Here is a 24,133-nt window from a genome sequence, read left to right on the forward strand (position 1 = left end):
TGATGTAGCTTTTAAAACTAATGAGTTTCTCTCTCAAGAGTTGTAGACTTGACTAACTGAATTATCGGGTCTCAACTTTGATGCTGTGATCTGTGTCTCATGGTTGGCATTCCATGTTACAGATTTCTGTATCTTTTGTGAATACAAATAATTTTACAAATATTTCTGAACAATGCAAAATTTTATGTATGCACATCTTCTGGCTCTGAATTATACAATGGAAAGAATCTAAAGTCCTGATTGAAAACACACCCAAAATAGCTATTTTACCTATTTTTACTAATCACATTATTAGTGGCTGCACCAAACCTCCCCACGATAGCTGTCCAAAGGTCCTTTCATGTACTTTACTCAGTTATTGGTAATGTCCCTATTATTAAAGGGACCTTATTTATCTACTTGTCATTTAAAAGTTATTTTTGGCTTTTTTTATACTCCACTATATGTATCTAAACAACATTTACAGCTCAATGGTTTATTTCTTTATACTGTTGTCTTTAGTTTCATTTCTTGTCTGCTTCTGTGATTTAATCTCCCCCATCAGCTTCATTACTTCTAGAAATCTAAGGCTGCAATCTTCTTGAATAGCTGCACTAGAATACTGGATGTGGCTGCCTTTATTTTCCACTACAGAGTTATGAATACTGTGCTTCAAAAGCCAGCCAATTGCAAATGACATTGAATATCTTCCAGTGATACCATATATTAGATGATTTCTTAAATTAATTTATTACATGCATTCCATTGTAGTAAAATTTTTGCAACTGGTTGTTCAGCTTAGGTGAAATTTGGCAACTCCATCATTTCACTTGAGAGATTGTAAATCGGAGTAATGATTACTAGGATTAATCACTCACATTTTTCTTTTATGCTTCTTTTGTGTGAGTCATCTCCTGCTCTCTCTATAATCTGTCAGGACTCTATTTCCTTTGTTAACAAATTTATTAATACATATACAAGGATACAGAGCTCTAGTGACTTGCAAAACACAATCATACAGCTTGTAATAATACTACAAGCATGGTTACATATGACGTATGATGCAATTACAATAATCTTGGATGGCCATTCACACGATCAATGTACACAAGTTTATTGACCAGTATTTGATCGATTTGGGATGGAAGGCACCTGATTATCATGAGATTTGTAAGCCAGTACCCCTGATCTGTATCCAGTCATATCAATTAAATTAATCAAAAATGATTAATTGTTAACTGCAACCGTCATAGATAATTTGTACCAGAAAGGCTTGTTATTGGCAGCTACCTTTTCTTTGATGGTGATCTGTCATTAACATTAAAGAAATAAAATGATAATATAGATTATTTTTCTTGGAAATCAAGTATCAAACTATATGATCTTGTACATTAGACCATAAGACATTCCAACATGGCTAACTTATTACTCCTAACCACATTCTCCTGCCTCTTCCCCATAACCTGTTACACCCTGCCTAATCAAGAACCTATCAACCTCTGCTTTAAATGTACCCTATGACTTGGCCTCCAGAGGCCTCTGTAGCACTGAATTCCACAGATTCACTACACTGTTGCTAGAGAAATCCTTCTTCATCTCTGTTCTAAATGGATGCCCCTCTATTCTGAGGCTGTGTCGTCTGGTCCTAGACTCTCCTACTATAGGAAACATCCTCTCCACATCCTTTCTTTCCCCCACCTCTCCATTCTTCTAAACTCCAATGAGTACAGGCCCAGAAAAGAGAGATGAATAGTAAAAGCGTGGAGGGAAAGGGTATGGAAAATTACAGAGGGAGAAGAATACAGCAAAATAATTCCTCATTCTCTTTCAGTCTTATAAACTCCAGTGAATACAGGCCCAGAGCCATCAAATGATCCTCATGTGTTAACCTTTCAATGCCATTCAAGGACATTCACATGAACCTCCTCTAGGCTCTCTCCAATGCCAGTGCATCCTGCCTTAGATAAAGGTCCCAAAACTGCTCACAATACTCTCAAGTGCAGTCTGGGCAATGCCTTAAAGCATCGGCATTTCATCTTTGCTCTTTTATTCTAGTTCACTCAAAATGAATGCTAATATTGCATTTGTCTTCCTTATCACCGACTCAAGCCACAAGACAACCTTTTGAGAATCCTGCACAGAACTTGCAAGCTCCTTTGCACCTCTGATTTCTGTATTTTTCGCCCTAGTTAGAAAATAGTCTGCACCTTTATTCCTCCAGCCAAAGTGCTTGACCAGATATTTCCTGACACTATAATTCATCTGCCACTTCTTTGTCCATTCTACTAATTTGTCTTGGTCCCTCTGCAGATTCTCTGCTTTCTGAGCACTATTTGCCCCTCTACTTATCTTTATGTCATACGCAAACCTAACCACAGAACCATCAGTTCTGTCATCCAAACCATTAACATGTAATGTGAAAAGAGGCAGTTACCAATATCGACCCCTATGGAATTCCACTAGTCACTGGCAGTCAACCAGAAAAAGCCCTCTTTATTCCCACTCTTTGCATCTTGCCAGTCAGCCAATCTTCTATCCATGCTAGTATCTTTCCTGTAATACTCTTGTTCAGCAGCCTCATGTATGGCATCTTGTCAAAGGCCTTCTGAAAATCCAAGTAAACAGCATCCACTGACTCCTTGTTCAGCTGTAATGTAAATGTGTATTACCAGAATTGGTAATGTACAACACTCTCTGATACCTGATAGGCATTCCTTCAGTTGCTCAGCTTTTGTATTTTCTCATTTAAAGTCCAGTTTTTAGTTTGCAGTTGTCTTTTTTTCTACTAAAAGAGTGAGCAGAAGGTAAGTCTTTTGTAGAACAAATCATATTTATTATAGCCATACTAAAATTTTGAGATCAAGAACTAGTTGATTCAAAATGCTACAAGGTTCAAGTTCAGTTACAGTAAATAGTCAGCTCAGCTTCAAATTGCTACAGTATCAACATTGATTCAGAGACTGGTTATTTCAAAACTCTCTAATCAAAAGTATGTGCTACATGCTGTACTTTAGGTTGTGTGCCTGACTGACTGAAACTGACTACATTCTTTGCAAAAAAAAGTTGTGATCCTGAGACTGACCCATTTTCCGTAGCTGAACTGCAGTGCTCACTTTTCAAAACTGCTGATTACTAAGATGGTGAGTGTTTTTTTAACAGAGGTACTGATTTCCATTTGTGAAATGTATTCTGGAGAATTTTTTAGGTTAAGCAATGGAAGATGTTCTAGAAGTGAATAATATGTATTTGTCACAGTAATGCTGTTCCATTGGTAAGTGACTTAACAAAATTCTTTTACTAACTGCTGAGTTTTCTGTGCAATATTCTGTATGCTTAATTGTATGTCCAGATAAACTATATGAAATACATTTAAGTGCAAATTGTTATATTGAAAGTTTTTTTAAATGCTTATGTGTGCAAACATGAAAGTTGTGAAACTTGACATTGCTAGAATCTGTCCTTTTAGTAGGGAACAAAGTTGACCTGTGCTTTCTCGAGGTGTTTGGGCTGGTAAGTGATGCATGGAAATGTTATGGACAAATTGCACCATTTAGTGATTTTTTTTCTCTCTGTAATGTTTACAAAAGTAAGATTAGGCACAGCAGCATCTAAGACATAGTAGTTCTGTTTGCAAATGTTGCTATTTCATCAGAAGGTGAGCACTATTTACTTATAAAGTCATAAAGATATTAGTATTTGTAAGGTGCTTAATACGTTCTTTTTGCAATTGCAGAACCTAGGCTAAATTGGAATCTTTGGAATTTTGTATCATCTTGGAGAAATGTGGGTAGAAACTTTCAAATTATTTTTATCAAATGCATTTTCTCTATATAGAACCTTAAAGCAGACTCTGAAACATATTTCAGACAGCATGAAAGCCAGTGTTGAGCTGTCAATAAAACCCTCAGAATGGCAGCAGCTTGTACATGTGTTGGGTGGGAGTGATGAAAACATATAGTCCTATCCATAATACATTTCTGAGTAGAGGAGCACTCAAGACTAGTCTTGAACATAGAAATAAAATTAGATCTCTTGCTTTTTATCCTTTTTTTCTAAAAAAAAGGATAATTTGACTAAAATTATTCCCTCTATTTTGGATTTGTTTGATAAACATAGGCCTTTTCTTCAACATTGTGAGGAACTCATGCCAATTTTTAAAAAAAATGCAATACAGAAATCGGGCATACAGTTCTTTTATGCCAGAGACTTTGAAGAATCTATCCTTTTACTATTTCCCATTTCACAAGTTTTCTGCTTTAAAATGTATATCAGAATCTTTCTCAAAAGATATTGTAGGATCATCTTCCATCATCTCTTCCTGCAGTGCTTTCCAAATCATAACTTTGTGAAACCTTTATCTTTTTCTTGCTGTTGCCAATTACAATAACTATGCAACCATTTACTTGCCGAGCTGTTAGTGGAGATAGTTTATACTTATTCCTACCATCAAATTCCTTTCAAGAAAATTTAATTTTCCTTAATTGCTGCTCCGGGGAAGAGGTACCACATTCTCCAGTCATTCCAGAATAAATTTCTCAAAAATAATAAATCCTATCAATAAGATCTTCTCATTTTTTTCTATTTAACTAATAATCTAGAGGTGTCAACTGATGAACTAAAGTTAAGTTTTCAAGCTGCACAATGACAGCTCGAGAATTTACGTTGTTTATTAATTAAATCTTGGACAATTTAAATCTTTTCATGTGGATGCTGTTTAGTTTTTAAAAGCCGATCCTAGCTATATAAAATATTGGGAGGAAAAATAACAGCCTTGTATTGTTAAGAGCACAGAATTAACCAAGAAAGATATGGGAAATAACTTACAAACAGTAGATTGTCACACTTGTGTTGAGATAATGCATAGACAATTTTAAAAGTTTTTCAAATGTATGTAGCCCTAAAATAAGGATTTGCAGTGCAGTACCATTTTTGTCAACATATTTTGAATTAACAAATGAAGTTAATATCAATGCATTAGGGAAAGCTACTGGGAATAAAAATTAATTGGGGAAAAAAAGTTGATAAAATAAATATACTTAATTCATTTGAATGCTTAACTGAATAATGCTTGGATGAACTCTGGCAATTTTTTTTGTACCACAGCTTTATCTTAAGTAATTCTAGGAAGTAATTCTATCTGGGCCCTTGACAAAATCTAGTAAAAATTATTTATTGATAGTAAATAATAACTTAAACTTATCATTTGAGTTCAGTTGGAAAACGGTCATTGCTGTGCTAATTCTTGTATTTTTCTTTTTCAGTTTTGATATCTTTCAATAAATGTACAGTTGTCAGGTTTGGTTTTTTGGACTCTGGTCATCACAACTTCTTTTTGTTAGTGCAGCCGTGCATTTTGATAGGCAGTGTATTTGAAGTGTGAATCCATGAGCTTTTTACCAAATACAAATAAAATTGGTTTTAATGGTTCTGTTAACTTTAGTTTTGCCTATTTTAATATGATGACTACTAAGAAATCATAAAATTTTACTTTATGTTGAGAAACAAGTAAGTGTTGTAGTGAATCATCCTGTGCCTTTAGAATGACAATGAACAATAAATTAATGAATTTGAATGAAACAAATTGATGCTCCTAAATCTTGATTGAGATTCAATAGTTTGGTAATACAAACTATACTTGTATGTTATTATGTCAAATATGAATGTATGTCTTATTTGTTTTAACCAGTGGATTATAGTTTCATAAACCACAAAATAAAACAAAATGTTAACTACTGTTTATAGTAATGATTGTATGAACCTGCATATCTGCAATGTGCATACCTATCTGGAAGGTTTTAATAAATCCAATTGTATAATTCCACTTAGTAAAAGAAATCTAAAAGAAATTTTGTTAAACACTTAGAACTGCAGATTGAATGTGTTGTTTGAATAGAACCAGTGTAGTATGTTCATATAAAATAATACCTTACTATTATGTTTCTTTAAGCAAGTGATAGGCCACTTGTTTTTTTTTCTTCATGAAGCCACTTGCCTGATACCTATGTTAATTCCATTTTAAGATTTGGAATTTGATTATGATGATAGCAAAACTCTCAGCATTTGTTGCTGTTGCACCAAAACTGATGGCTATGTTTGCAAGGGGGTGTGGCATTGGTGGTAGTTGTTACTATTATTTCCTCTCCCACAAGATGACATGCATTTAACATGCTTATAATCACCAGTTTTATGTCAATATGTCAATATTTTTGATGCTGCTTTCACCATAAGCACCTTGAACCCTTGTTGAATAAGAAGTATATGAATAATAATTCTGCTGAACATCTTTACTAGTGTTGAGAACTAAAGTATGGAGTGTCAGTTCTTTCATTCAGTGATGTTTTAAAAAATCCACAATATCAGTTATTTGATAGTTTAGTTTTGACCTTAATCCTATGGGCATGCCCTTTAGCATTCTTTGAAATGTTATAATCACTGCGTTTTACTTCCTAGTTTACCATCTGAAAATTGGTTGCCCAGCCTGCTTGATGAATTCGCTATATAAGTGCAAATCAAATCCTTGTGGATAATGCCAGACTAAGAGCCACGTATGAATAGGAGAAGTTGACATGGAGTCGGCTAAATCTTTGTGGCAGCTTTCTGCAAAGTCAGTGGCAAAGTGAACCCTTCAGTAGTGAATGTAAAATCTGAACTAAAGTGTTCAATATTTATTTTATAATTTTATCTTTTCCATTACAGCATATTTTTTATCTTTTATTTTGGTATATCGTGTTTTGAAATGCTGAAGGGCACTTGTATTTTGCTTTGCAAGCCACTTTAATTTTATTTATGTAAACATAGTGAAAGTGTAATTCTAATACAATCTTTTGTCTTTGCTGTCTTACAGGGCTGTAACTCTATTCCTCACTAGAGCTCTCAGCGTCAGCTAAGAAATTCAACACCAACAAATTAAGCACTGGCAGTCTTGTGGAAAGCTACTATAACGAGCATGAGAAATAGTCAGAAGTGAAGTTAACAAGATAAATAATAGTTGCCATCCCAATATCTGTACAACTGGAATCCCATAATTTCGATCAGGGCAGAAGCTAAAGGACGAAGCATTGTGCCAATCTGTATTGTTCATTTTCTCCCCTTTTTTTTTTTCTTTTGTTGCTGTCAAGTAACGGGTTTGCTCATTGTCATTATAACTTGTGTGGACTGAATTATATCTGTATTGTAATAAAAATGTTTGGCTTTATGGAAACAGCTGATTTAGCTGTTGTAGGACTTTATTTTGTTGTTGTATTGTGCATTGGATTTTTTGTAATGTGGAAGTCCAACAGAAGTACCGTGAGTGGGTACTTTCTTGCAGGACGCTCCATGACCTGGTTAGCTATAGGTGCTTCATTGTTTGTGAGCAATATTGGCAGTGAGCACTTTATTGGTTTAGCAGGATCTGGAGCTGCCAGTGGATTTGCAGTGGGAGCTTGGGAGTTCAATGCAATGTTACTTTTACAGGTATTAGGTTGGGTCTTCATTCCAGTCTACATTAGATCTGGTGTGTATACCATGCCACAGTACCTTTCCAAACGTTATGGTGGGAACAGAATAAAAATCTATTTTGCTCTGTTGTCCTTGTTGTTGTACATCTTCACCAAGCTTTCTGTTGATCTGTATGCTGGTGCACTGTTCATCCGTGCATCATTGGGCTGGGACCTTTATCTCTCTATCATCATTTTGATTGGATTAACTGCAGTGTTAACTGTCACAGGAGGACTTGTGGCCGTCATCTACACCGATGTTCTGCAGGCTGTTCTTATGATTGGTGGAGCTTTAACATTGATGGTTGTCGGTATGGTCAAAGTAGGAGGCTTGGATGAACTGAGACGAAGATACATGCTTGCCTCTCCAAATGTTACTGCAATTGTTACTACTTTCAATCTAAGCTCGACTAACACTTGCCGTATCCACCCTAAAGAGGATTCTCTAAAGATGCTACGTGAACCAACTGATGAGGATATTCCTTGGCCTGGTTTCCTGTTGGGTCAAACACCTGCCTCTGTTTGGTATTGGTGTGCTGATCAAGTCATTGTGCAGCGTGTCTTGGCAGCAAAGAACATCTCGCATGCCAAAGGAGCCACTCTGATGGCTGGTTTTCTGAAACTCTTGCCCATGTTTATCATAGTCATTCCAGGGATGATTTCCAGAATTCTCTTTACTGATGAGGTTGTTTGCATTAATCCGGAGCACTGCATGCAAGTATGTGGCAGCAGTGCAGGTTGCTCAAACATTGCATACCCACGCCTAGTGTTGGGAATCTTACCCGTAGGCCTTCGTGGTTTAATGATGGCAGTCATGATAGCAGCTTTAATGAGTGATTTGGATTCTATATTTAATAGTGCCAGCACAATATTCACCCTTGATGTCTACAAGCACATTCGAAAGGCTGCCAGCTCTCGAGAACTTATGGTAGTGGGTCGTTTATTTGTTATCTTCATGGTCGGCACGAGCATTGCCTGGGTTCCTATAATTATAGAAATGCAAGGAGGACAAATGTATCTCTATATCCAAGAGGTAGCAGGATATCTAACCCCACCAGTGGCAGCTGTGTTCCTACTTGGTATTTTCTGGAAACGCTGTAATGAACAGGGGGCTTTCTGTGGGGGGTTAGTTGCATCAATTTTGGGAATATCGAGGTTGATTCTTGCCTTTGTATACCATGTGCCAGAATGTGACCAGTCTGATACCAGACCAAGTTTTATCAGAAACATTCATTATATGTACTTGGCAGCGGCTTTGTTTTGGATCACTATCATTACAGCAGTCATAGTGAGTCTGCTGACTCCTCCTCCTCCCAGAGATTTGATTTGTACTACCACATTCTGGGCATTAAAAGATACAGAAATAATTCAAAGTGGTCATAAAGAAGAATCTGATAAGTTAACAGACAGAAACCTGGCAAAATGTGGCGATGATAACAGATGTGCCGAAATTTTAGATTTTAAACACAAAGACGAAGATTCATCTCCATTAGCTGATCGAATAGAATTAGTTCTTTTAATGCCCGGAAATGGTGATTCCAAATCTATGAGTCCACGTGTCAATGAAGGTCAGATAAGAAATGACTCTTTTGCAAATGGCCAAACATCCCCAGTAGGACAAGTGGATAAAAAGGAACCTGAAATGAAAAGGAATGTATGGTGGAGATTCTTTGATCAGTGTTGTGGAATCAAGAATTATAATGTGAAAAAGACAGCAAAAGATCCTGTAGAAAGTGAAATGGTTTGTTTACAAATGTTGCAAGAGAGTCCAAAAATTAAATTGATATTAAATGTTGGTCTTTTTCTTGTGTGTACACTTGGCATATTAATGTTTATCTATTTCTCTTTGTAAAATGGAAGTTTAATATCAGTACTGTGTTCCATCTTCCCAGCCCTAAGTTGGTAATCCTTTTTGGTCTACTTTGGGAAAGATATACGAAGGAGTAAAGATGAGTCTTTAGTATCAGTTGGATTCTTTTCACTAGTTAAGTGAAGACACATTTATATTTCGTGTTCATTGTATTATTTGTTTTGTTTGTGGTTTGTAAATGGTTTAACTACTTGCGTGATAAGCATGTAGAACCCCATTTTTCATTCTTATAACAAATATTTATCTATTATCCTGTTGGTTTCTTCATAATTGATATGTGTATTATATTAGGCTAGGGTGAATTTGAAGGGCATGGAGCTGAATTGATTTTGGGTATAGTGGAACAAACATGTAACCCTGCAAGTTCTTTATTGATAATTAAAGCCAACCATCCACTTATTCATATAGGTTGATTTTTTTTAAAATCTTATTGTTTAGTTATCTAATAGGGAAGTAGAGTTGTTGCTGGCAATGTACAGTTAAGACGCAGTTGCAACAGACTTGTAAGAGAGTTTAGTATTTGGTGGCATGGAAGTCAAATTGGAATTTTGGGAGGGTGATTGGAGTACCATCTGCAATGAGATAAATTGCTCTGAAGTAACTTACTTCGAACAAGATTTGCAGAATATTTGCTACTTCATGTTGCAGGTAGTACAATGATGCTTTTCTGAAAGTTTATATCAGGTTATGCTAACCTAACCACCTAATTGTATTGCTTACAAAAGATATTGCTCTAGTATTAACTTTAATTACACTCCTGTCTCTAAACTTTCTTCTTGGATCATCGACCATGTCTTCTCCCAGCTCTTCGCTCTTGGTTCACGAGTTCTCCTGCTTCAATTTGTCTCTCATGGGTTGAGAGCACCAAAAGAGCATTTGCCAAAGTCTTGAATAACATGTCGTGTGATAATTCTGGTACTTTATCCCTCTTTGTCCTCCAGGAATTATATATGAAATTGAACATGATTCAGAACTGAATCATCTGTTTGCTGTTGCTTGATACTTCCCAACCAAACCAAATTAAGTCAACCCAAAGTCAAAAGATTTGTCTCTGGATCAAAACCATCTTGTACATACCTCTAATTAGCAACATTATGTAAGATTTAGATTAGTTTCCACAAGTGAATGAATGATTCCCAACTCTGACCAATTCCTTAACTCTTTGCTGAGCAAAGAGCTCTTGTAAGATAATTATTTATTTTATTTGAACAATGTATTCACCATAATGTCTGTAGAGTCTACAGTAAAATTATTACCTGGTGTTTGGTAAAATTTGCATTATAAATGATCCCAGGCAGAGCTTTAAATCTTTATTTACGCTACATTGACTTTCTACTGAAGCTCTTTGTAAATAAGGTCCAATCATTACTAAGTTGTTCTTATAGATGTACAAGCCTCTAGTTATATGAAACTTGTCCAAAAATGCAAGGAATTATGTTCTACAATTTCGCCTGCCTTGATTTCCCAAAGCCTTGATTTACTGTGAACACCGAATTAAGTTTAGTTTACTGGAAAATGTTTAACATTATTATTTCACTTTCCAAGATCCTACAACTTTATAAGTTGCCTTGAAAGCTTCAGTCTTCTCATGCTTGTATCTAATTATTTTATCCATATGATTCCATTGCTTCTGCTCTGAGTGCTTTTCTGTAACTTCTTTGTACCTCCACCTTCCTGTTTTTACTCTTGAAAAAAAATGTTCTTAAAATTCATTCCTTTTGTCAGGTTTTCTGTGCTGCCTCTACTTCCTCAGCATTTGTTCACATCATCTACTTGTGAGGCACCGTGGGACATTAACTACTTCTAAAGTACCCAGAGACTTGTGTTAGAATTAATTCACATCAAAATTCAACTGCATTGAATTTTGGCTTCAGCTGATTTTTGTGTGTGTATTAGCTGTAACCCTAATCTGTCCAAACTTAATTTGAATTATTTAACAAAAATGGAAAGGAAGTTTTGGACAAATTATTTATCATCTGTTTTTTAAAAAAGAAGGTTCAAAAGCATGAGCAATCATTGTCTAATGATATTATTTTCCATGAGATGGGTGTTGCTAGTAGAAGGTAGATGGTGTACATATTGGAGGCAGGGATAAGAATACAAAATTGAGCACAATTTCTGTTGTAGCACAATTGCAGAATGAATAAACATTAATTTTGCATGCTGAAAATTGAATGTAGTACATTTTGGGTTTTATCTTAATGAGTGGCAGTCATTCAAGCTAAATGAGGACGTCATAGACTTGGAAAGGATTGGATATTTTTAATATTTTCAAGATGAGATTGAAAATGGGCGGAAAATTTACTTTGCTAGCTTAATGCTAGAAAGAAAATAATGAATACAGTGGATCTAAAATTTTGAGTCAGCATTATTAGAGCTATTCATTCAACGCTTACTGGGTATCACAAGCTGAGTATATTGCAAGGAAGAAGCTGGGAGACCATGTCTTTGTGGTGTAAAAGAAAACGTGAACATGTCTGAATATAGGTATGTTTTTAGACATCGGGTGTTGTTGTTCATCTGGATAGTACCTCCACTACTGCATCATGTATAGTGAACCCGCCCTTTTTCTTAAAAGCTTGCTGTTTTCTTTAAAAAAATCTTGCACTGAGTTGTAGCTGTAAATCATTTTTCATTAAAATATATTTTTAATTAAAAATCTCAATTTATATGTTTTAATACCAAGGTAGTCCTCACATTATCATGAAGATTAATAATTCTAATTTTTTGGCAGATTATAATGACAATACTTTTGATTTTTTTTGATCCTTATGATTCTTAAAATAATTACTTCCTTATCAGAGGCCTGGCATACAACATTATTCTTCTGATCTGCCAGGGCCTGTCTAAAGGACATGATCTGATACCTTATGGGTAAATTACTTTGATTATGTAGTATATTTCATATGTAGTAATTGCATATCTAATTATTTGGTTATTTTCTACATGTAGGATTGTACCCAAACGTGGCTTTTAAGTTCTCACAACAGAATCTTACTCCTACGTTCCATGATTGGTCCTCAGCTTATTCTTGTTTCATGCCAAATCTTTTGCTCAGACTTGTTGGCCAACCTAATGATACTGTTTTGTCAAATGTCATCAATTTTTTGACAAACCAGTGCATGCAGAGTCTGTGTGTATTGTGGATAATGTAATAATATTGTATTCAAGCAATGAGTCTTGTGGTATACTTTAATAATTCACTGTTTTGTATTGATTATTTCATATGCTTCAAGGAATTTGTTAAGTTTGGTTCTAGTATGGTTTCTAACAAGTGTTAGTTTTGAGAATAGATTTGTAGGATGACAGGTGGACCAGGGAAGCTAGTTAGTGGCAATGCATGCAGAGCTTGTGGCAATCACCTAATGGAGATAAAAGTTTGTGCATGTTTGTACGTGTGTGTCGTTAGTTTGCTTTTTAAAGAGGAGTTTGGGTGAGGTGGTTGCACTAAGTAATAATAGAGCCGATCTCAAATCTTGGATTTGATGAGCCTAGTGGTTTTATTAGATTTTGTAAAATACTTGATTGTGATTTTTTTTTTAAAAGTTTGTTTCTGATATTACAAATTGTTTTGTATCTCGGCTCTGTGGAACCAGTAGACCTCCTCATTTTCACTGTACCCATCCCTGTCCCAACTTCTCTAGCCATTGAGGACAAAACATTTCCCACTGATAATTTTCCTGTATCTCAACTCAGAGAAAAGAAGTAACAGTCTTAAACTTAGCAATTCAGAATCCTTTCGTATAAGAGAAGGTTCTGCCATCCATGTGCAAAGTCTTGTATTGTTACTGAACATAGAAATCAAGATACTTGCACTCACATTTGGCCCAAAGGATTGTGCTGGTGCTGGCTACATCTTTTGTACGTCAAATATCACAACTTGACCAAAAACTTGAATCCATTGACAATTAAAATGCTTTAAAACAGATTCTTTAAATGTCATGGATGCAATATTTTCCAGAACATGCACTTTTGTCCAATTTGCAATGCAGAAATATCTGACCATCATTATTTTAAGAATTTAGAGTGCACACTAGTTCCATCATTTTTGTTATTTGTACTTTCGTAGTTAAAAGCAGCGTTTGTGTTATTGAATTCTCCATAGTTTTGACAGTTTATCACCAGCACCGCTACATCATGTAAGTACATTGAGTATTTGAATGTATCAGTACTTAATCCTTGAAACAAAAGACTGAAGGTGCTTCCTAGAAAACAGGAACAATCAAACTGTTGTCAAGGTGCATTGCAGTTGCCTGCCATCCAATTTAGATCAGTGTAGCTACAATGGATATACTTCAAGTGTATGAATCCCTCAGATTATTTGCATTATAGCCTAAGAAGTAATCTCGAGCATTCTGGTTGTTACAGACTGCATGTGCAAGATTAATACCACCTGAATTTTAAATGAAGCCCATAGTGCTATATTTTGCTGTTATTCATTATGCTATGTAATCCTTTTATCTAGAGTTGTCGCCTGAGTCGCTGGAATGTATGAGCTAGCTGACTGATTTGTTGATTTTAATTTCTTGGTATTTGGATGGCATTATCTTTCACCAGCTGAGCTTGTGAATAAGCTTGTACCCTTTGTGTGTGGCTGTTTTGGAGATGACTTGTGACTAGGCATACACTTTCCTTTTGGTGGCTCAGTTGCAAAGAGATTTCTGCCATGCTAATATCATTGGGTATAGAAAAAGCTGACAATAGGCCCCGAGAGATGATCCCTTTCTAATGCTCGTCAGTGATAGATCAGTTAGTCAGTTTAAGTCACAAGAAAATGCTTTTTGCAATCCTGCTCCGAAGTCTCCATTAGGTGTCTGAAGAAAGAAAGGCTGTTTTAGGGGTACTATAACAAATATTCTACTGTGGTATATTGTATATCACCCAACTGTTTGGATCCAAATTAAAAGCTATATGCATCGTCATTTTTGAGATATCCTAATAAGAGGCAAGCCTTCACCAATTACTTTTCTAATTCCTGCATTTTATTGTATCGGCGTCATAGTTTCGGCAGTTAGCTAGTTGGTTTATAAAAAGTACTTATAGTAGCATTACCACTAAGGTTGATTAATTTGGCACAATTCAGTGATTGAACTAGCTGCTCCATTTGACTGGAAACATGTTAAGGTTAATGGATACACTCCTGCATTGACCTGGATACTTGATTATTTGATTATTATGACCTTGTTGAATTTAATGCAAAACAGGTCTTCAAAGGGAAATTTTTAATTTATGTTCATGTCAAATTGACAGCCTCTTGGTTCCCTGCATCAGAAGTTCCCATATAGTAACAGCTTTCAGGTTAAGTCTACAGTGCAATATGGCACAGGCTGCTATTCAGTGATAGTGTACTATTTTTTCCATCCATACAGGTTCTATTCCAGTTTTGACATGATCCAGGTGTGTACTTGCATGTCAGTTGTATTCATTGTTGCATTGGTAATACTACCTTTCTCTGAGTGCTTCAGGATCTTGATCCTAAATTCCTTATTGGGTAAACTTGAGCATTTGAGGAAAAATACAAATTTTATAAAACAAAGTCTTCAAAGGCTTAATGTGGCAAGTCCAAAATAATGATTTTTTCAGGCAATTCTTAGCCTGTTTGGCTTGTCTTGCGGAATGCACTTCAACTTGAAGCATGACTATCAGAGATGGAATTTTGGTGAGATGCATTTCTTACCAGATGGATATTGAATGCATTGGTCTCAGGTAAGGTAAGACAGAGCACCTCTGATTTTTATGAAGCAGATCTTATAATGAGCATGGGAACATATTTCCCATGAACTTCTGATTTCCCCTCCCCCCCCTTAAAATTAAAGTGTAGGAAATGTGAATTTCTTAAAGCTGCACCAATGGCATTCCTCTGTCCTGCTCAAGATTAAGATAAAGCAGTGTGTTGTATATCGTAGGTTGTTTCCCACATGAATAAGTGCCCGATACAAGATTTGTTGTAGCTGATTTGTAAGAGAGTAAAGTTTGTGTTTAATTAATATTTCTTGGTTACAGTTGTTCCTATGCTCAGAGATTTCTTTCTTTTTATATTGGTGCTCTATGCTCAAAACATTTGGCTTAAGAAAAATATGAAAATTTTAATAGATTGCATTGCCCTGTTTTGTTGGTTTTTGCTGGATTCAAACCTACACTTGCAGACCTTCCAATCTATTTTGTGAACGTGTGATGGGGCTACTTCAGAGCCTTGCTTATTTTGCCTTAGTTTTTGACAAATCATTCACATTCACACAAATACTAACCTCGCTCTAACAAACTTGCGAAATACTATCAAATAGGAAGGTTTGTTTGGAAACTGGTGCTTATTTTTTAAAAAAAATCATTCCTATCTATTTAAATTGTATTACATTTAATTATAGTCTATAAGCCCAAAATTTCTAAAATTTGTGAGTAAAGTTAATTTATTTGAATATTCTGCACATTGCTGCTGAAAGATCTATTAAGTGCTACACTTCTTATCACTTATCACTTGGCTTATCACTGCTTCACGAATCCATAAAATAGCTTAAAAATTTTCAATAAAATTCTAATATTTTGATTATTTGTTGCTCTAATTATTCTTAATAAATATACAAATTATTGATTCAATGGCAGATTTATTTATCAATAAAAATGGAGAAATACTTTGCTTGAAAATTGGATAGGGTATCGCTTTGCATAAATGCAGAAAATTCATTTGGTACATAATTGAGATTGTTTCTGAAATCTTCAGGGTTTTGTTTAGTTTATATTTCTTTAACCTTAAGGGAACATGATCAATAAAGGCCTAACATTAACAAAGTTTGTTACAGCGAGCCCTACAAAGAGAAGTCTGTTTGCATTAAATTTAACTAGGCATTCAGAAGTAAGGAGTAGTTGGAAGGTCTGGGTTTGGTAACATAATGCACGAAAACCTACCCTCCATCCAGGTTTTTTTAAAAATGTGTTTAATTTGTTAAAAACCCATTAAATTTTATCCAGATTAATCTCCCATGCTGTGCTATATTAGATTTTTAGCTTTACTGTTTTAGGAATTTTAGGGTAAAAATATTTTGCAGATTTGTGTGCTTTCCTTTTGGAGTTTAAAGTTTGCCATGTGTCAAACAAAAAGTTTGAGCATAATCCTTTTCATCTCTAAACCTCCAAATTCTGTAACTATAGAAAACTGTATTTCTAAATTTAGATGGTTTGAAGATGAGGCTTTCATACTAGTATATTAACTGCATAAGAAATAGTATTTCTGCTGTAATTTGTATAGAGCTTAAGGGTAGGGGACTATTTTGTGGATACAATTGGAGATCTTTTATTCAGGAAAGTGCACAAAGAAGCCATGGTTGTCAAGTTCTGGAAATTATTTGCATGAACTACATATTTTGGCATTCCACAACCAGTTAAACCTTCTTTGAAGAAAGGTTCACTGTGAATCTGCAAGTGCTCTGTATTCTTGTAGGTAAAATTTTAAATTTTCCTTACTGATTTGCGCCTGACTCATTCGAGCATTTCACTGGGAAAAGAGCAGTATTGATCTGAGCTATGTTATTCCAACATACTGTAGATAAGAGATGGGTGTTAGTAGAAAGCTCCTTATATCCCCTCTTTAAATTTAACTACATAAAGCTAGATAGTTTTGCATTCCTTTTAACTCCAGATTGAGGAAGTAAAAGTCAGGCCAAGAAATTTCTATTTTATTTGAGTATTTAGCCAATGACGGCATTGCCTTCTATCAGTGAGAATCTATTATTCACATGAGCAACGGCTTATATTGGTAATTTGGGTGTACAATTAGTGATTGGTGTGTGCTTGTTGACTGACACTTAAATCATCTGGCTTTAACTGGTTTGGAGTGTCTTTGGTACTTAAATTTATCTAGGCCAGAGTGATATTGATTGGCTGAGCACTTTTAATGTTCCCTTCAAAATTGTTTTGATAATTGTTCATAGTACAATGGTATCTCTTTTACTTTCAGGGCAAATATATGTGGAGACTCTGAAGCCATACCAGGAAGTGCTTTGAAATCAAGCTACTCATTAAAATCTTTTAAGACCAAAAAACACAAACCAATCATAAACCACTGAAGCAAAACAACTAAGTGCAATTTCCATTATGGAAATTAATTTTCTGTATTTTAAAACAAAAGTGCATGGAACCAAGTGTTCCTGGAAAAACAAAGACCTGCACAGTTTAGGAACTGGTAGTGTTTGCAACATCCTTGGCTTTTTTGCATATGTTTTTAAACATTTCACCTGGGATTAAAACCAGTATAGATAAGTATCAGTCCCTAACTACTATTCTATGCGCTAAAACAACTATTCTCTTACCATTGGACTCCAAGGAGCTCTGCCATTAACCCTCTTAACTTCTGTATTTATGACAATCTGGCTATTATTCCAACTACACCTTTTTTAAAATATAAATTTTCTATTTGATCCACTTTGCTCAAAGTACTTTATAGGATTGTGGAGAATCTAGCATTCTATTACTGAACAAACCAATGTGAATAGATATTTAGCTGTAACTTCTCCATTATTCGCTCATTCTGACATCTGATTAATGAACAGCAGCACATTGGACCATTTGTGTTATGGCTACACTTTCCTGTGAAAAATTGCTGCTTTCGTTTTGCGCTGCCTCTGTGGAGGTAGGTAATGTAGTTTATTCGATATAGAGGTTCTCTTGACTCTTAAACATAAAATTATACCAAATTTAATTTGTTCAACTCTGCATATATTTTTAGAAGACGATAAATTTCAGATTGGGCATTTACTGCTTTTTAATGTTAGTTTATTATGCTTATTCTTAAATACTATTTAATACTTGCATGTGGAAGACAAAGATATATGGTACCAAATCAGTTACTGGAATTGCATTTTGTGGAATTAATTTTAAAATTTATAAAAGCCTTTAACTTTCAGAAACAGTTATGTGACAAGTATGTTGCTGTGCAACAGTTATTGAGAATACAGTAATAAAACAAGTGAGTTAGTCAAAAGAATGACAGTTGGATAGAGTAGCAATTACAGGTGCTTCCTATTGAAACTGAGCTGGTTTGTTTTTATCAATTGGTCATTATGTTAACAGTTATGCTTCAGTTTACAGTATGTGGGGATCAGTTCTTGCGTATATTCTACAGGTTTGCATAATCGAGCTGATTTAGGAGCAGACTATATATGGTGCGTTGATGCACAAAAGGAACAACAATAACACAAAGGTCAGACATTCTCAAATTTCTTTGGCAGATCTATCAATCGTGACTTGCAGCCTGACTGGTTGGGTGGGTTGATGCATGTATATGTCTTGCATTTGATTTTTGTCCGATTGGGTGGTGGATGCGTGGTAAGGGAAAGGATGAATCGTTGTTATTGCTGTATCCATGTTTAAGTTCTATTCATTCCTTGACATGCTCATTTAGATAATTACAACTGGAGGAATTGCTGGGGCACTTTAATTGTTCTAAATGGCCCAGGTTAAGTATAGTGGCGTAATGTTCATTATCTTCAATACCATTCAATAATCTGTTCTGGAAATGCAGAATTAGATTTTGAATGACAAATTGGCTGCGACATCTTGTATTGGTGAGGTAGTTTACTGAGGCCCACCGAAAATATTGATTCTTGAATAACAGACATTGATTGAGATAGTTTAGTAATAGATCTAACTTATAGAATGATACCACCATTTAGAATTAATTAATCCCTTTGAAAGCATGGAGGGGAAAATTTGGCAGAGAAATGAAGGTATGAGAAAATATTGTAAAATTAAGTAGCTATTGATTGGTTGCCTTTGGGTCCTGATAAAATTGCAAACATAATGAAGTATCTGCAGAAATATTTAGAATACTTGAAGTATTCAAGACTTGACATTTGCCAACTTAAGGACTATGTCATAAGCACAAGAGATTCTGCAGATGCTGGAAATCCAGAGCAAAACACACAAAATGCTGAAGGAACTCAGCAGGTCAGCCAGCATCTTTGGAGAGAGATAAAGAGTTGAATTTTCAGGCCAAGGTTAAAGGACCCAGCCCAATACATTGACGTTTTATCCCTTTCATTAGCTGCTGCATGACCTGTTGAGTTCCTCCAGCATATTATGTGTGTTGCTAAGGGCTACGTCAGTTAGTCTAAAAGAGCTAAAATATATGTTGAAGGAGTAAGAAGTCTGGATAGGTGGATCATTACAGTATTGATGAAAGTTGTTAAACATAAGGAGCATAAATTAGGTATAGCTACAGTGATCAAGAAGTGATAGGTAATAATTCTAAAATCAGGATTGAATATTGCAAATCCAAATTCATGATCTATTGTGCAATATGGAAGAAATGATTTATATAGTATCTGTTGTATAAATGGGAAATGATTTTGAGCATGTAATTAGAGGGTGTAGTTAGAGCAGATGATGAATAAAATAGAAAAGTTCCAGTACCTTGAATAAGATTTATTAATCAAAGGCATTGATAAATTCTGCATTTGATACTTTTAAGGATAAATGTGCATGAGGGATTGAATACTGATAAATGAATACGGCTCTGTAAAAATGGGCTCTTAAGTTTTGGAATTCTGCAGAAAATTGTTGTGCTTTTAATGTTATTTACATCATTCCAAAACATGATAGGGGGCAGTATAAATGGTGGGGGAAAACTTTTGATGCAGTTGATCATCAGCATAAATATCCAGGGAATGTGAAGCTGTTAACAATGAGGATGCATTTGAAAGTATTTGATTATGACAAAAAACTTCACATCATATTGGTAAGGTATGAAAACTATGTATGTAATATTCTGTGCTGTTCCGTACACTTTGAAGTGGATATTGATGTATTGGAAAGAATTTGTTGGCGGGTTGCCCTGGGTGTAATGGAGGAATCAATTAATTTAAATTGGAGGAAAGACTTTTGAGTTGATATCGATTAGTTCTCTCAAATCCTGAAAAAAAACAAAGACTAGTTATTACATTTACTATTGTTGGGGGTACTTTCTTTAAATTTTCTGTATTTTGTCATTTGCTGGTTTAACCTGACTGTTCAATATGAGGTGAATGCAAGGCTTGTTGATTAAATGGAATCAACACCCCTTGTAACTGATTGCATATAGGTACTAGTAGCCATCAACTGCACTACACTTTGCTCACCTTCTTGGGTTGTTTTGATTCAAGTCTTACTATTCTAAGTTGAACATTTCAGAAATCCTGAGCAGTACGTCCTTGCAGCATTGATTAATTAATGTGTGGGGCAGGTTCAGATAACCTGATAGTTTTTTTTAAGCCTGGTGTGAACAATTGGTCCAAAGGGATTCGTGCTTAGATAAATGATAATCTGTTTTAACCTAGTATTCCAAAATATGGCTTGAGATCTATTGAAATCATAGAAAAGCAGACAACTCAATTGGGGCTCTACTTCTAGAGTTTTGATACACCAAAATCTTGAGTCAGGAACTGTTTACATAAACAGATAAATTGTATTCATTTGTGACTGAAAATTGTTTGTGGCCTGTTGGGAGGAATGGACAAATTGTCTTTTTTTGGTCTTTGTTAGTATATTTGTTTCAGTTTCATACTTTAAGGGTCCAATTTTTCTGTTTGTGCTCAATGGGGATAAGTACATTCGGCAAAACCATTGACCAGACTGGAAATGCTTTTAATTATCACTGGGAGAATTTTCACATGAGGCTACATTGAAAGCTACTCATCTGCATGAGTTCTTTCAACTGTTAAAAAACACTATAGAAAGCAAAATGAAAGTGGATTTTTAATTCTGGGCTTAATTTGTTTTTCTCCCCTCAATCCCAGCTCCACCCGAAGTTCTTCCTTGTGAACCAGAGATCCTAGTCCGATTCTTAGGACACAATATCTTCAAATTTATCATGATTTTCAGTTTGGCTTGGCTGGTATTATTCTTCACTCTGAAACAAATGCTTGGGCCTTACTCTAGTAGATAATTTTTGCAACATTTCAATTTGATATTAAGAGGCATCTTTCTCCTATGAGATGCTGATATCACAACTACTTATCATTAAGAACTACGTATTCCATCGCCACTCAAACAGACTGACTGCTTGGTCATCTTGTTTGCTATATGTGGCATCCTCATGTACTACCTCAGTTGTGACTACAATGTTGAGGCCTTTTCCCTGTGCCTTCTACAAAACAGTATGCAGTCTGGCAATGGAGAAATGTAATTATGATTGGGTGATTGATTGAAGTTTCATTTGATTCATGGTATTCTGGACACCAAAGGATAAATTAAGTCTATACATAGGCACAAGAAAATGAATCTGCAAGAAAAATTGGGCCCTTAATGGAAAAAAAAGTTTTTTTTTGTATTGGAACATGGAGTGTTAATTAAGCTGATTACTGTACAAAACTTTTAATGAAATGTTTATTTCTGTTCAGTAGTTTTCTAAAAATCTTTTAAGAAAATAGTATGTTGTGTACTCTGAATTTTATGTGTATTGTAAAAATGTATGTACCAATTGATGTATTTTATAATACTTTTATGTATCCTGCTGTTCTGTGAAGGCAGAATATTTTTTGATTAATTTCACACTGGTGGTCATTGAAGTGGAGAATATTCACACAAGATTCTTTTGTGAAAATTATTCATAGTTGCCTCTTGGCTACTCGAATCAGGGTTCTGTCTCAATTACATTAAGTGTTGTCAATGTTTTAACCCTAATTCTTGATTTTCCTTTATACATTAACGTTGCTTGACTCATGTGAAGTATGAAGTTTGGTTCTGGTATGTAATACTGTTTGCAAAAGCAATAAGGTCACTTCTGTGCTGTTGTATTTAAGAGACTAGATTAAGCACAGAGATGGATCAGAAAAATGCATAATGTACTGTCATTTTTCAATCTCTTGACCTTCTGTGTTTTTTAAATTTCAGAATCATTTGTCAAGATCCATCTTTTAAAAAGAGAATGTGTACACAGTCTGAAGGTTCCCATTTGAAGCATCTGGCATCCAGGAATTGAATGGAATAAAGTGAATATGGTTTATAAAACAATTTGAAAAGCCCATCTAAGGTAGATTATCCTCCTTGCCCCAGCCTAGTGGCCATGAAATTTTACATTATTCAAAATTATGTCCAAATATGTCAACTTGGTGTTTAGCAGGTGCATTGAGTCCCCATCTACCTGTTTATTTTTCTGTCCACATGGTATAGTACAAACATCCTTTGGATTAAAGACGACGTTTATACCATATTGTCGATAAATGGCAATATGAAATTGAGTCATAGATTGCATACATTATTTTTGTGTTGACCCTAGCTATATTCCACTTTTTGCATTAGCTAGGGGGCTAAGTGGAGCCTGTTATCATTATAGTTGGAGATTCAAACTCCTGCTGCCAAGATAAAGTGCATTATATTTAGACATAAGTTTGGACATTCAATAGTTTTATGACAGTAGAAATGTTTGAAACTGATATGCCTTGTATATCACCACAGTTTAGAAAGAATTCTTCATACCTCAACATTGAATAACTCTTTGTTTAAATATTAATTCTCCCATATGACACCTTTTGCAAGTAATTCCTTGTGAGTATGAGGATTTTGTGTGATGGATAAGGCAAATCAGTTTCAATGTTGCATGATCATTTGCAAGCATTTCTACATTTCTAAAACTATATTCAAAATTATATTCAAAATTTTAAGTTAGTGAATGGTAACAGAAGTGTCACATTTTGCTCTTCTGTATTTTCTCCACACATGCCCAAACACTCACGTAAAATCTCAGTTCAGACCACTTCTTAATTAACCATAGAGATTTGATTATATTGTAATGCATTCCAGTATGAAGTGGTTGAACACACTGGGAGGGGAGGGGGAAATACTATTAACAATCTATAATCTCTTAATTGGAATTTTAGGGTTATAAGCTTGAAAATGGCTCAAAACATTCCACAAACATGTTTCCATTGTTAGCAATGTTAACAAGTTGATCAGTTGCAAAAGACAACTTTATGACTTCATTCTAAATGTGGTATTCGCTCTGATTTAAAGGTAATTTTTTAAGGTACATTTTGATTGGTAACAAAAAGTTTAAAGCTCTGCTGTAGTTTAAACACCAGAGGAAATGCTGGTTTCTTTTTAAAGAATTTTCTTAAATCCTGATGGTAAAGATCGGAAAATCAGATCTGCTTGATTAATTTTAAAGGTCAATTTAGTAGGAAAATCTCGTTTGGAGAGTATGTAGCATAAATGACATTATAGGGAATGACCATCTTTTAATGAAAGAAAGGTTTTGAGGTGTAGAAACAATATGCCCAAGAATTTGAGTGAATGAATTTTAACTTCACTTGGGTATCTGTGTGTTTCAAGAGAGAGAATGTAAGATTTTCCATAGAACGTGATCAAGAATGGGAGCCTCCAGAGAAAGTACATCTATCTAGACTTTTGTTTTAAAAACTAATGTATTGTGAAATTGCACGACATGTGGATGAAATATCATTCGAGAGTGCTCATGTTTGTGCAGTTTTAGTTATGTGAACCCGAAAACATTGTAAACATACAATTGCTGATTTCAACATTTCTTGGTGTTTTAATGTTATTCTTGAAGAATTTTGTTTTGCTGAACTATAAGACTAATAAAGTTCCTTAATTATTGAAATATTTTGTCTATTTTGTTTAAATTGGTAACTTAGTGTTGCAACAACCAGCATGATAATATAGAAAAGTGTAGTAGCCAATATAATTTTAGTGATTTCTTATTTATTTAAAAACAAGCTGTTTGGTGCTTGTTTATTTCCAGAAATTATATTGCATGGTGTGGATGCTGCTTGGGGTTTCAATATCCATTGACAGATAGGTCAGAAGGAGGAAAATCTGC

The 24,133-nt window shown here is 34.9% G+C and overlaps 1 protein-coding gene across 18 annotated transcripts in view; it reads left to right on the plus strand.

Moving 5' to 3' along the window:
- The window catches only part of LOC140198823 (sodium/myo-inositol cotransporter-like), a 40,062-nt gene extending 16,148 nt beyond the window's left edge, over positions 1-23,914 (plus strand). For 2 of the 18 annotated variants that reach the window (XM_072259898.1, XM_072259906.1), the window contains 3 exons: positions 3,713-3,762; positions 5,241-6,583; positions 6,824-23,914. In XM_072259898.1, coding sequence (XP_072115999.1) covers positions 7,162-9,309 — 2,148 coding nt within the window. In that variant the 5' untranslated portion in view covers positions 3,713-3,762; positions 5,241-6,583; positions 6,824-7,161 and the 3' untranslated portion in view covers positions 9,310-23,914. Of the gene's footprint in view, positions 1-2,993; positions 3,120-3,445; positions 3,490-3,712; positions 3,763-5,240; positions 6,617-6,823 lie in introns of all 18 variants that reach the window. The other 16 variants (XR_011886264.1, XR_011886263.1, XR_011886262.1 and 13 more) reach the window with 16 other exon arrangements.
- The last annotated feature ends 219 nt before the right edge of the window (positions 23,915-24,133 follow it).

Source organism: Mobula birostris, chromosome 6 (assembly GCF_030028105.1).
Source record: "Mobula birostris isolate sMobBir1 chromosome 6, sMobBir1.hap1, whole genome shotgun sequence".
Classification (NCBI taxonomy): domain Eukaryota; kingdom Metazoa; phylum Chordata; class Chondrichthyes; order Myliobatiformes; family Myliobatidae; genus Mobula; species Mobula birostris.